General features: G+C 39.9%; 1 protein-coding gene across 4 annotated transcripts; it reads right to left on the bottom strand.

Annotated features, from left to right (window-relative positions):
* Positions 1 to 592: 592 nt before the first annotated feature.
* ZNF518A (zinc finger protein 518A) lies at positions 593 to 11,966 on the bottom strand. Of its 4 annotated transcripts, none has more exons than XM_074907502.1 (4): positions 11,864 to 11,966; positions 10,841 to 10,915; positions 9,725 to 9,837; positions 593 to 6,277 (listed from the first exon to the last, which is right to left on the bottom strand). In XM_074907502.1, exon 4 carries the CDS (start codon positions 6,162 to 6,164, stop codon positions 1,533 to 1,535), a length of 4,632 nt encoding a protein of 1,543 aa, XP_074763603.1. In that variant the 5' UTR covers positions 6,165 to 6,277; positions 9,725 to 9,837; positions 10,841 to 10,915; positions 11,864 to 11,966; the 3' UTR covers positions 593 to 1,532. The 4 variants fall into 4 exon arrangements, with proteins under 4 accessions (XP_074763603.1, XP_074763602.1, XP_074763604.1 ...); XM_074907501.1 differs by having other exon boundaries at positions 10,841 to 10,918; positions 11,864 to 11,920; XM_074907503.1 differs by lacking the exon at positions 10,841 to 10,915 and having other exon boundaries at positions 11,864 to 11,936.
* Positions 11,967 to 12,519: the final 553 nt, after the last annotated feature.

The following is a 12,519-nucleotide window of genomic DNA, read 5'->3' as shown; positions in this document are numbered from 1 at the left end:
ATTCAATTTTGACAGTTTTTCCATCAATACTTTGGGAAGCTGATTTACATACCTCAGATGTAATCTTCCAGTACCTGGGCAAAAGGTGCCATATGGTAAGGACACTCCCACTGAAGACTGAATCTAACCTCTGGGTTCATTAATAATCTAGAAGACAAAGCCTCTAAATATAATAATTACTGTGAATAATAAGGGCCTTCATTTGCATATTCTCAGTCACTGTGGATAAGATACTTTGTTTACATACCCTCACATAAATATTAAGAAATGTGAAGCATAACCTTCCTTCATCATTATCCCTAAAACTGTAAGCACAAAGCAAGGAGGTTCCTAGGAATATTACCCTACTGGCCAGTAAAATGAGGGAGAAATAACCCAAGCCTTGGTTTGGTCAAACCCCTGGTACGCTAAAAGGCAGTTCATCTGAATAAGCAATAGCAGAAAATATTACTTAAGTCATTATGGGAACAAATTACATCCACCTGGAATAAAACTATAATGCAGTTACAGGCCTGAAATGGTACTTTGCACTTCACCATATTTTGGCCTTCCTATAGGGTTTGTGGCAGACATATAAAACAAAATAGAAATATTTTCCATAAATGCTCACAGTCATATTCTATAAACACAAGTTATAGCAAATTTAATAGTGACAGTCGATACAGATTAGGAATGTTCACCATTCTTAAACACCATATACATTATGAATATATATACTGTATATTTTCAACTGATTCCATTCTCAGGCTCACCGTATTAACACAATTGTAACGTTTTATTAATTTATATGAAAAATACTTCACTAAGAAAGTAGACAAACTGCACAGAAATTGTACAAGTGTCATGTGCATAGCAATATAGCTTAAAGCATTCACATATGGCTTTGTTTAAATGAAACTATTGGGGAAATGGCCCTATATGGACCTATGGTTACACAGTTGACATAATGTAAACTGCTTCACATCTTTTAGGCACTTGCTAACAATAGTGTTCAATCCCTGAAAAACAAAATCAAGAGCTAACAAGTGAAAATAACACAAATCCCAGGATAACAACTGTGTGTAGTTGAAAAAATTTTTAAAATTCACTTTAGTAGTGCATGCACAGAACTAAAAAATTGGGGGGGTGGGTGGTAATTTCTGTGCAAGAATTATACCAAATAATTGAAAAGTATAAAAATATTTACATGTTTAGGTTTTTTTTAAATATGTACAGAACAAAAGCCCTGAAGACTCATTCTATAGAATAAAAATATAGGACATGATAGTAGTAACCAAAAATAATATATATTTTTATGGAATTGTATTTGCAGTTAGTTACAAGTTATCTAAACCACAAAGCTCCTTGATCTATCTCAAAGCTTGATGGCAATAGAGAATCTGCTCTTCCTTCTAAAACACGAGCACTTTGCATAATTTTTGAACTTCAGTCATAATACTGAAATACAAAATTACTTGTGTATCTTAATTCAATTGATTCACTTTTTAAAAAAACTGCAATATGTAATATTTTATTTTCTTCACTGGTCATAATTACATTAACGAATTCCAATCTCGAGTAGCCTCCATGAGATGCCTCTGTCCATGTCCTACCCAATTATCCTGATTGTCAAATATTCTACCACAAAACCAGCAGCTAAACTTAGCTTTCAAGGTATTATCAGAGGTAGTTTTCACAATCTGATAATTGTTTTTGCTAGTCTTTTTCAGTGTCAATTTTAAGACAAATCTTTCTTTTACAGGGCTAATAGGTTTTATTGTCCTGTGCCTCTTTTGAGAAAGAACATCAGTAGTTACATCCAAAGGATTGCAGAAGGCTGGCTGCAGAAGCGCCTCGATAGTTCGTTTTGACAATGAAACCTTGAGAACATGTCCCTTAAATTTAGCAATGGTTTTCATTACATTTACAACTTCTGGAACATCTGCATCAGGATGGTTAAGCACAACAACTGGTTGATTTCTCCGAGGGCATTTTACAAGCTGTTTAGAATTAAAAGGAAGTAATTTCAAAGTCCTCACAGTTTCTTTTGATGCCCTTGGTGTGTAAAGGCCACCTGATTCACTAACAACTTCAGCTTGATTCTTTTCCTTACACTTTCTGTGCAATATTACTTTCTTTCTTGGAGGTTCTAGGGAATTATCCTTACTTTTCCGTTTGAAATTCTTGCTTCTTTGCACACCCACAGTTTCTGAACTCTTAGACACAGTTTGTTTTAAACGAGGTTTTACTTTTGCGGTTCTGTTTCGGGTGCTCCATGTGGACTTCTGACTACCAAAGTTATTCCTGTTGTTAGCAGTTATTACTTGTGTACTCTCAACAGAACCTTTTTGCAACCGTGTCCCTGCAGACTCAGTAGAATAAACAGGTTCTGCAGGAGGAACACGACATGCTGGATTAGAGTTTGCCAAAGAGGCATTTGCTGGCATTAAGCTACCTGGTAAGATTAAGGCATCATTAGAAGAAAGATTAGTTTGTTTCTGTGCTAGTGCAGGAGTAAGGGACTGCAAGTTATCCAACTGTAGTGAGGGCACTGAGTTGCTTACTGACTGAGTGGTATCAGCCAGCGTATCTGAAGTAGAAGTCTTAATTTTCAGCAAAAGCTTTTGTTGCATGGCTCCAGTTTTCTTTGGTTGACAATTTTGATAACAAGAAGTATCCTGAAAAACACTATGTTTATGAACTACAGGCTTGTTTGGTGTCATACATTTCAGAAAAACTGCCTGTTGTCCATCAGGCAAAAGTGCATAAACGTGTTGTTTCTGTTTTGGTTCCTGTTGGTTTACAGACTCCGAGGACCCAAAGACAGCATCCTGATGCTCTGGTAACACCTTCACAGAAGAAATTCCTTTCATAGCTGACTCTGATGAGTTTGTAATTACAAGAGGTCCTTTGCATGGCACGCTATTCAACGAGTCATCTGCGGTCCTATTACAGGAACTTCTTCCACTTCCGAAACTGTCATTTTTTCCCTCCACTTTTGAAGCTGGTATGGTTATTTTACCATATTCTCTGGATACAACTCTCCCTGAAACCTGAGAACTATCACAAGGGGCATTTGCGACTGTTCCAATTGCGCCGCTAAAAGTCAAAATCATTCCAGGTCCTTTATTTAAAACAAAAGATGTAGGTACACCTTTAGCCACATGCCCATCTGACAAACTGGTTGACGGAAAAGATTTTCCTGACACCACCTGTAGTCCGGGCTGGTTAGCAAGGTGCAAAGGAACAAAAAATCCTGATGGAGGGGACTGAACTAAAAGGGTTTTCTTCTGTTCCCGAAGAACTGGTGAAAAGCTGCTAGGATTTGGGGTTGTAGACAACATTTTATCTTTTACTAACTGCTGTGTTACAATTGCATCTGTATGAGTTTTTAGCAACGTACCAACACCCGGAGTTCTGGATAATTTATCCATTCCCTGTGAATCAAAAGATGTTCTGGGTGTCTGTCTTTCAATCCCGTAATGTGTACCTTCATTTATACTACATTTTGCATTCAACTCTCTCTTATATAAATGAAAGCCTACATTAGGAGGCCTCTGAAAACCACATGCAGTTGCTGAGCTATTTAAATGTGTAAAGGCTTTATTCCCTGTCTCATAACCAGAAAGCAGCTTGTCCGAATGAAGTTTTACGCAGTTATTTGACTTGCTGTGAGATTCTTGCTGAGTAGTTGCTTTCACTTTTAACACATCTTGCAGTAACTGGTTTATTTCAGGTGATAAATAATTAGCTGCCTGTTCACTCTGCAATGAGAAAACAGATGTGATTTTAGGCATTAAGACTGAGTTAACATCATCAGAGGCATTTTCTTGGAATTTCTCAGCTACGTTCTCAAAGCCTTGATGTATGTTAGCATCCAAATACTGCTGGCCATTATGCTGGTCCTCTGTAAAACACTCACTGTCAACAACACATTTAGACTGGCTTTTAGAAGACTCAGAATTATTCGTAGTGTTTATGTGTCCATAAGTTTGATTAATAGTTGTTTGGGCTGATACAGCTTTCTCTGGTTTTAAGCCTTTCATTGACTCTGAAAACGAAGATGCAGATTCACTTCTACTGTTTTGAAAAGAAACTGTTTTGCTAGATATAAAATCTTTGTATCTGTCACCTGATGACATCCAAATGCTACATGGATTATCCGAATTGTCCATTTTGGAATAGTTGTGAAAAGACAGCAACCCTTCATTAGAAGAATCCACTGAAGTTGAATAATAGAAATTATTAGTTCCATTGCTACTATTCAGGCCACCATTTTGCATTTTCAGTTCAGGAAAGAAGGGCATTTTCATAGGGTCATAGTGAAGCGTATTTGTAATAGTGGGTGGTAATACCTGAGGATGACTTGGACTATAACTTCCCCATGAGATATTACTTCGCGTTCCAACTTTTGTCACCTCATCACATGGAGGTACAGTTGAGTCCAACTTCATTGGCAAAGAATTTGAACTTTTTCCTACAGCTACATTAGAAGGTGCTACAGTTTGAGAAACACTCCTACTATGGAATAAGGAGTTATTTTGTTTTTCCACTTTTGTTTTTCCTGAATGAGGAGCAGAACAAGAAAATGGAGGCGAGGTTAATGGGTGAACAGAATTGTTCTTTAAGGTTGACTGATCAGTTACATGTGGTATAGCACCTGAAGACAAGTCACAGGGATCAGCAGTCTGTTGCAAAGGAGTTGTAGAACCATCTTTAATAGGATCAGCTTTCTGACCCAACAAATGTATGTTTTGCTTACTTGTAGGTAGTAATTTTATAACAATATGTTGTTTTCCATCTACCATTTTAAATCCCATAAATTTAGCACTGTAATTTGCAGGAACAGATATTTTATTGTTTTTGACCATCAATACTGTTGGCCCATGAACAGCATTTTTCAATAATCCCAGGCCATAACTTGTTCCATCATCTGCTTTATTGTACTGTGCAGTAGTAGCAGAGAGCATTCCATCCATGAAATTATGGTTTTCTGTATACGTAATTTGATCTTTTTCATTCGCTTCCACATCTCTAATACACTGGTTCAGCTCCTCAGCTTTTGTTTGAATTTTATTCACACTTCTCAGCACTTGTGCATTTGTTTCTCCAGTTGTGTCACTTCCACTGCTTACTTTTTTCCGTCTCCAGAATGCTTTTTTCGATGCTCCCATTTTATACCTTCTTAACACAAGCTTCAGTCCTGCTGGAGTCTTCACTATTCTTTTTTCACATTTGTCATTTTCCAGTTTTTCTTTTGCATATAAGTGGTCACTATGCAAAGCTATGATGTGTTTTAAGAGATAATCTTTCCGTGGTGTGCTGTAACTACAATATTGACAACCATAAGGAAACATACTGCTGTGAGCAAGATGATGTTTCTGGAACTCCTCTTTTGTAAAGCTTACATAATGGCATTTTCCACATTTATATGGAATCTCATTATGTCTGTGAATGTGCTGAACAAATGTGCCCACATCCTGGGTAGAAAACCCACATTTTTCACATTGAAAGTGACCATTTACACAATGCTTTGATGTGAAGTGTTTCGTCAAATCCAACAAAGTGTACATATGCTCATCATTACAGAGCTCACATCTTACTAAAGTGCTACGATGGGTGCGTCTATGCTGTTTAAATGACTGAAAATCATTAGCTGAGAAGTTACACATCTCACAAGGATACAAAGGCAACTCGCCATAGTGTAACAGCTGAAAATGTTTCTGTAGATCATTTGGGCTGTATCTAATGTTATCCTTGCACTTTGTACAAGTGAAATTCAGTATCTTTGCTGTAGTTTTCAACCCTTCTTCAAATTGCACTTCTGGTTTATTTTGCAAGTGGCTTCCCTCTGAACAACTGGGAGTGCTTCCATTTATTTTCTCTAGACTTAAGGACTTCCTTGCAGTTTGCTGTTTACACTGAAATAGTTTTCTAAATCTATCAACTTCATGTTTCATTAATACTTCATTTGGAATGTTCACCTTGGGTAAATCAATTTTCACATTTTTTATTCTGTAAGAGAGATTGATGTCTAAAATTGCTGGTTGATTCATCATACTTAAAGGATCATTCACCAGTGCTTTTTCCAAAGTGGTATCTGTAAAAAAATTATTTGCAGCATTGTGTTTTAACAAATTAATTTGCTTTTTATCACTAAAAACCTGTTCGTTTTCAGATGGCATGATTTTAGGTTTTCCTTTTAAGTGAATTCTTGGGATTAGTCTTAGCTCCTGCAGCAAACAAAACTACCACACTGAATTATTCTCAAGGTTCTAGAGCTTCCCCATTTATTCACCTGAAAAGAGAAAACAAACAAAGCAAATGTTACTTCTAAAACTAATGCAATTAGAACACTCAATACAATTCATTAATAAATACATGCCGATCTTGGAAGTTGCTGGATTTTTATAACAGCATTTGAGATTAAAAGATGAGGCAAAAAAATGAGACATTATACCATAACCTTTGTTTGTTCGTGTTTGGAGATTTTTTTTCCTCGAATATACATAAATATTGAAAAATAAGCTTTAAAGAACAACATCAACTGAAAAATGAAAATATTGGAATTCCATGCCATCAAATTTTGGTTTTCTCCAACCAGGACTGCCTGTAAGCAGGAGATATCCCAGGAGATGCTTTTTAAAAAATGAAGCTAGCATTTATTACTTACTCTGAATTTCAAACAAATACAAACACAGTACCTCCTCTGTGACATAGATCACTAACAATCTCGAGAAAGGAAAAAAAAGGAAAAAGGAAAAAAGAAAGGAAAAAAAAGGAAAAAGGAAAAAAGAAAGGAAAAAAAAGGAAAAAGGAAAAAAGAAAGGAAAAAAAAGGAAAAAGGAAAAAAGAAAGGAAAAAAAAGGAAAAAGGAAAAAAGAAAGGAAAAAAAAGGAAAAAGGAAAAAAGAAAGAAAAAAAAGGAAAAAGGAAAAAAGAAAGGAAAAAAAAGGAAAAAGGAAAAAAGAAAGGAAAAAAAAGGAAAAAGGAAAAAAGAAAGAAAAAAAAAGGAAAAAGGAAAAAAGAAAGAAAAAAAAGGAAAAAGGAAAAAAGAAAGGAAAAAAAAGGAAAAAGGAAAAAAGAAAGGAAAAAAAAGGAAAAAGGAAAAAAGAAAGGAAAAAAAAGGAAAAAGGAAAAAAGAAAGGAAAAAAAAGGAAAAAGGAAAAAAGAAAGAAAAAAAAGGAAAAAGGAAAAAAGAAAGGAAAAAAAAGGAAAAAGGAAAAAAGAAAGGAAAAAAGAAAGGAAAAAAGAAAGGAAAAAAGAAAGGAAAAAAGAAAGGAAAAAAGAAAGGAAAAAAGAAAGGAAAAAAGAAAGGAAAAAAGAAAGGAAAAAAGAAAGGAAAAAAGAAAGGAAAAAAGAAAGGAAAAAAGAAAGGAAAAAAGAAAGGAAAAAAGAAAGGAAAAAAGAAAGGAAAAAAGAAAGGAAAAAAGAAAGGAAAAAAGAAAGGAAAAAAGAAAGGAAAAAAGAAAGGAAAAAAGAAAGGAAAAAAGAAAGGAAAAAAGAAAGGAAAAAAGAAAGGAAAAAAGAAAGGAAAAAAGAAAGGAAAAAAGAAAGGAAAAAAGAAAGGAAAAAAGAAAGGAAAAAAGAAAGGAAAAAAGAAAGGAAAAAAGAAAGGAAAAAAGAAAGGAAAAAAGAAAGGAAAAAAGAAAGGAAAAAAGAAAGGAAAAAAGAAAGGAAAAAAGAAAGGAAAAAAGAAAGGAAAAAAGAAAGGAAAAAAGAAAGGAAAAAAGAAAGGAAAAAAGAAAGGAAAAAAGAAAGGAAAAAAGAAAGGAAAAAAGAAAGGAAAAAAGAAAGGAAAAAAGAAAGGAAAAAAGAAAGGAAAAAAGAAAGGAAAAAAGAAAGGAAAAAAGAAAGGAAAAAAGAAAGGAAAAAAGAAAGGAAAAAAGAAAGGAAAAAAGAAAGGAAAAAAGAAAGGAAAAAAGAAAGGAAAAAAGAAAGGAAAAAAGAAAGGAAAAAAGAAAGGAAAAAAGAAAGGAAAAAAGAGAAAACCTCATCTACAAGGAACTTTTCACATGCCTATCTTTAGTATCACACAAGTCTGAAGTAGTCAATAGATACAAGTTAACTCTGTTTTTTCACCGTATGTTCCTGGGTACAGGTTAATCTTTTCAGAACAAGTGCATGACTGACACCAGTACTCCTCTATGGATTAAGAGGCTTGAATAGGTATGGTCAGCATCACTGTCTTGCTACAGCCTTAATCTCAGTGTTTCCGTAACAGGTTGCACTAACAACTTAGAGCAGCTCAAGTCTATGCTCAAACAACACTCCCACATGTCAACACAAAATCAGCAGAAATGGAATAGCACCAAAATAACTTGGACTTTGAAAACTGAAACTGAAAAGGAAGAACTACTGTTTCTTCACTAGTATATAAACACTTTACTGAAAACTTTTTTCCATAGTAGAAGTCACAGCATCACTTTCTTCTTTACTAACAAAAGAGTAGTCTCAGCTGAAATCTTATCAGTAGCTCTCTCTCCACTACTCTCCTGCCCCCCCTGAAGCAACAGACTTGGAATTCATCAGGTCATCCTATTTATTCACATTCAAACTGAAAGAACGATCACATCCTCTCCCTCATTATGATGGAGTGCAAGAGCTGCTTCCAGAGCTCCAGGTCATCACTAAGGTCTTCCAGATACTCTCCCATAGTCCTGTTAGAAGGAAGCATCTACCACTAAACACGCACATACCTGACAAAGAAAACAGAGACTGAAAAATTTTCAAGGCCAAGTTCATTTATCACACAGCAAGAAAAACACTTTAAGCACATGCTTTATTGCATTTCTTTGGAAAATAAATTAGCATTTCAGTGGAATTCTTGAAAACAATAAGCAAAAGAGGATTCAATATAAAATAAATTCAATCAACTGTGTTCTTCAGCTGAGACCTACAAGATTTCAACTATATATTTTTCAAAAAAAAAAAAAAAATCCCACAAGCTACAGACACATACACAGACATTCCCTCCTTGGGAGTCCAAACTAAAACACTTTAGGTACTCCATTTTATTTTTTTTTTTTTTTAAGTCCATGATATATTTCCCATCTTTCACACGGGAGATTACTACATGGGATATTACTCTACTTTGAGCTTTCAGAAGAGAACAACTCATCTACATTGCACTCCATTTTCACCAGAAGAGTACTGTATTACAGTGCTTTCTCTCATTGATGGCAAATCCCTTATTTGAACAGGAGCAAGCTCAACTCCCACATAAAGAATAAATAACTAAAAATGACTTGGATTTGTTGAAGAACTTATTTTAATACACGAATGCAACACATGAAGATCACAGGTTGCACAATATATCATCCTGATGGTAGCTGCCTAGCATTCAGATTAAAATGTTATACTGTCAAATACCAAAACCTGAAATATGTGTGCAATTAACGCTATAAAAATCAGAAGAGGATAAAGTACACTGCAGAGAACAAGCCTCAGGCTTTTAACATGAGGCCAATGTGGTCCTCAATCAGGCAACATTTCACTAACTGGATAAAACATTAATGTTTGGCAAAGCCTCTCAGTTGGGTATATTCAAACCTGATTTGAGACCTCCTTTAACCAATTAATCACACAAATTAGAATTTAATTTTGTTATTATTGAGTAGTATATAACTATTTCCAAGTACCTGGAGCACGACAAATAAAAATACTTACTAGAAACAGCTAGTAAAAAATTTCTTAAAACCCAGGGATCTTTAAATGTACATTATCAAAGTAGCCATCAGACTTACACATTAAGAAATGACTTGACTTCAATTCTTCAACAGCGTTTCCACACACATAGAAGAGGTAAATATATAAGACTCAGAAAAGGCCACAGTCAGGAGGAATACTGAAAAAGTGTCTGGAAACAAAAGAAAAGGTATTTTAAAAGGTGTAAATACAAGCATAACTGAAAGAATACGCTGAAAAGCATAAATCCTTCAAATTTTTACATTACGTGCATTTGAACACATTGAAGACAGAAAAACTGTAAATATGTACTGTAATGTTATCTCCCAAAGAACACCATCAAATACAATACAAATTCTAAATTAATGAGTGGGATTAAAAGTTGCTAGCAAACTCCTCCTCACAAGGCCTATTTTAACCTTAGCTTTGTCACTACATCTCAGGCATTCATAACAGGTAAGCATAAACATATGATAACTTAGAAACAAGACAGAAAGAAGTAACTGGTACTTCAGTCCACCAAATTTTAACTTGAAGTCAAAAGCCACTTAGCTTTTCTTAAGTACATACTGTGACAAAGCCTATAGCAAAGACCTAATTACAAATTTTCTATAAAGTTTTGTAAAAGCCTGTGGGGGAGGTGAAATATTACATTCAAAATATTTGAGACAAGTAGATTATAAAGCAGATATTATAAAGCAGATATAATGCATACAAACCTTAAAGATACAGATGTGCCACAGTTAACTCAGAAAAAAAATAACAATCACTAAGCACAAGCATAAGCAACCACTTGAGGCTCTAAGCCTCAATTTTCTTCCCCCAAAAATGCTCCAGTATGTCAGTAATTTGTTTTTAAAAAGTACACACGGAGAAAAAAAGTTTAGTTACATACTTTAACCTGGTGAGAAATGACAGGGATAAGACACTCCTGAATTAGGTACCTTTTACCATTTTTCCACTTAGAACAAAAAGAACAGAAATTCAAAATACATTTCGAGGCAGGCAGTATTTCAAGATTTCTGTAAAACTCTTTACGCTCATTTATATTTCACTAAAAAACCCCACCACCCTATGCGAAAGTATTTTCAATGCTTGGTCCCATCCTACATGTGCCTGCAAATTACAGTGCTGCCTTCATCTCTACAAAGATCTGGACACATGCAGGAACTTACAGAACTAGATCTTCAGGAACCCATAGAGCTAGAGCTTCTGGAGGCCAGATACAATCTATCCGACACAGCAAAACGCTGCTTTGGGAAAAATAAATACAAAATAAAAACAAGTCACCAAATCCCTCTCGAATCTAACAAACACCAACGCAGACATCGCTGCCACACTGCAAACTTGCCATTTACGAAAACAGCAGTTGAAGGTTCCAGCGATACACGGCCACCGCCAACGTACCTGCAACCACTTTCTCAGCCCGCACTTGCGATGTCGAGGGGACGCTCCCCGTCTCCCCGCCCGGGGCTCCCGGCCACGCCGGCAGCGAGCAGCGTTCCCACAGGGCGCTGCCGGGGAGCAGGGCGCGGGCGCCGGCTGTCCCCCCGGCCCCGGGACGCGGAGGCAGGGGAGAGCAGGGACAAAACACGAAGCACCCGGTGCCGCCGGCCCGGCGGGGGAGCCACCGGCGCTGCCACCCCCCTCAGGGCCGCGCCGCGGGCTCCACCCAACCGCGGCGGCAGCGGAGGGCGCTCCCCGAAAGTGGGGTGGGGGCGAGTGGGGCACCTCCCCTCCCCAGCTCCTCCTTGGGAGCTACGCGGCTCCCGAGGCAGCCCCGGCGGGCAGCGCTGCCCCCGCCCCGCCGGGCCGCCCGCCGGAGGGCGCCCACAGGGCCCCGGGGGGCGCCGCGCTGCCCGCGACGCCTCGCCTGGCCCCGCGTAGCCTGGCGGAGGGATACGGCGCCACGGCTGGCCCCGGAGCCGGCCATGAAGCATTCTCGCCCGCTCCCCGCCCCGGCCGGGCGCCGCCCGCCGTCCCCGGCCACGCCGCTGCCAGCCCCGAGCACGCCGCGAACTTCCCGCGGCCGGAGGGGGCGGGGGGCGCGGACTATTTAACGGCTCAGCCCTACCACGGGGCGGCTTCCTGCTCCGCCGCGGCTCGTCACCTCCTGCCCGCGCCTCTCCGCCGCAGCCCGCGCCGCGCCGCCCCGCGCCGGCCCCCCCTGCCCCGCCCGGCGCCCCTCGCGGAGTTACCTCGCCCCTCTCCATAGCCCGGCCGGTCGCCGTCGGCGGCCATAACAGTTTCCATCCGGGGACTGTGGGGCTGCGAGCCCGGCGGTGGGGGCGGCCGCAGCGGAGGGATACGCGTTCACCTGGGGAGACGGACGGCGGCCGACGAGGCCCAGGGCGGGGAGTGCTGGGGGTGGGGGGAGGGGTGGGGCGCCGCCGCCCCCCGGCGGGACGGGCGGTGGCCCCGCGGGGCCGGCCCTCGGGCGGGGGGCGGCGAGGCGGCGGCGCACGACAGCCCACGCCGCCCTCCTCCTCTTCCTTGCTCTGCCCATCCCTGGATGGGGCCGCGGGCGCTGGGGGTGAGAGGGAAGCACAGTGCCGGGCCGCCCGGCGGGAGGGCCGAGGCCTCCCGCACCCCTTCCCCGGGCCGCCGCGGCCTCCCGCCGGCCGAAGGCCGACTGCTGCGGTGGGCCTTGGCCACATGGCACGGCCCCGGGTGCCGCCGGCCCGTCGTTACCTTGCAGGGGTTTTGCGTTAGCTCTGCCCAAGGGTGTGCGCGGTTCGGTGGCCGGTAATGGCACCGGGCAGGGAGAGCTGATGCCCCATCAGAAAACACCCAGAAATGAAGGTTCTTGTCTAGGCTGTTTGTGGTCTGCCCTAGATAAGGATTCGAGGAGCTG

Source organism: Athene noctua, chromosome 5, assembly GCF_965140245.1.
Source record: "Athene noctua chromosome 5, bAthNoc1.hap1.1, whole genome shotgun sequence".
NCBI classification, from domain to species: Eukaryota; Metazoa; Chordata; class Aves; order Strigiformes; family Strigidae; genus Athene; species Athene noctua.
The sequence above is the reverse complement of the archived record's forward strand: the minus strand, read 5'-3'. Positions and strand labels throughout refer to the sequence as shown.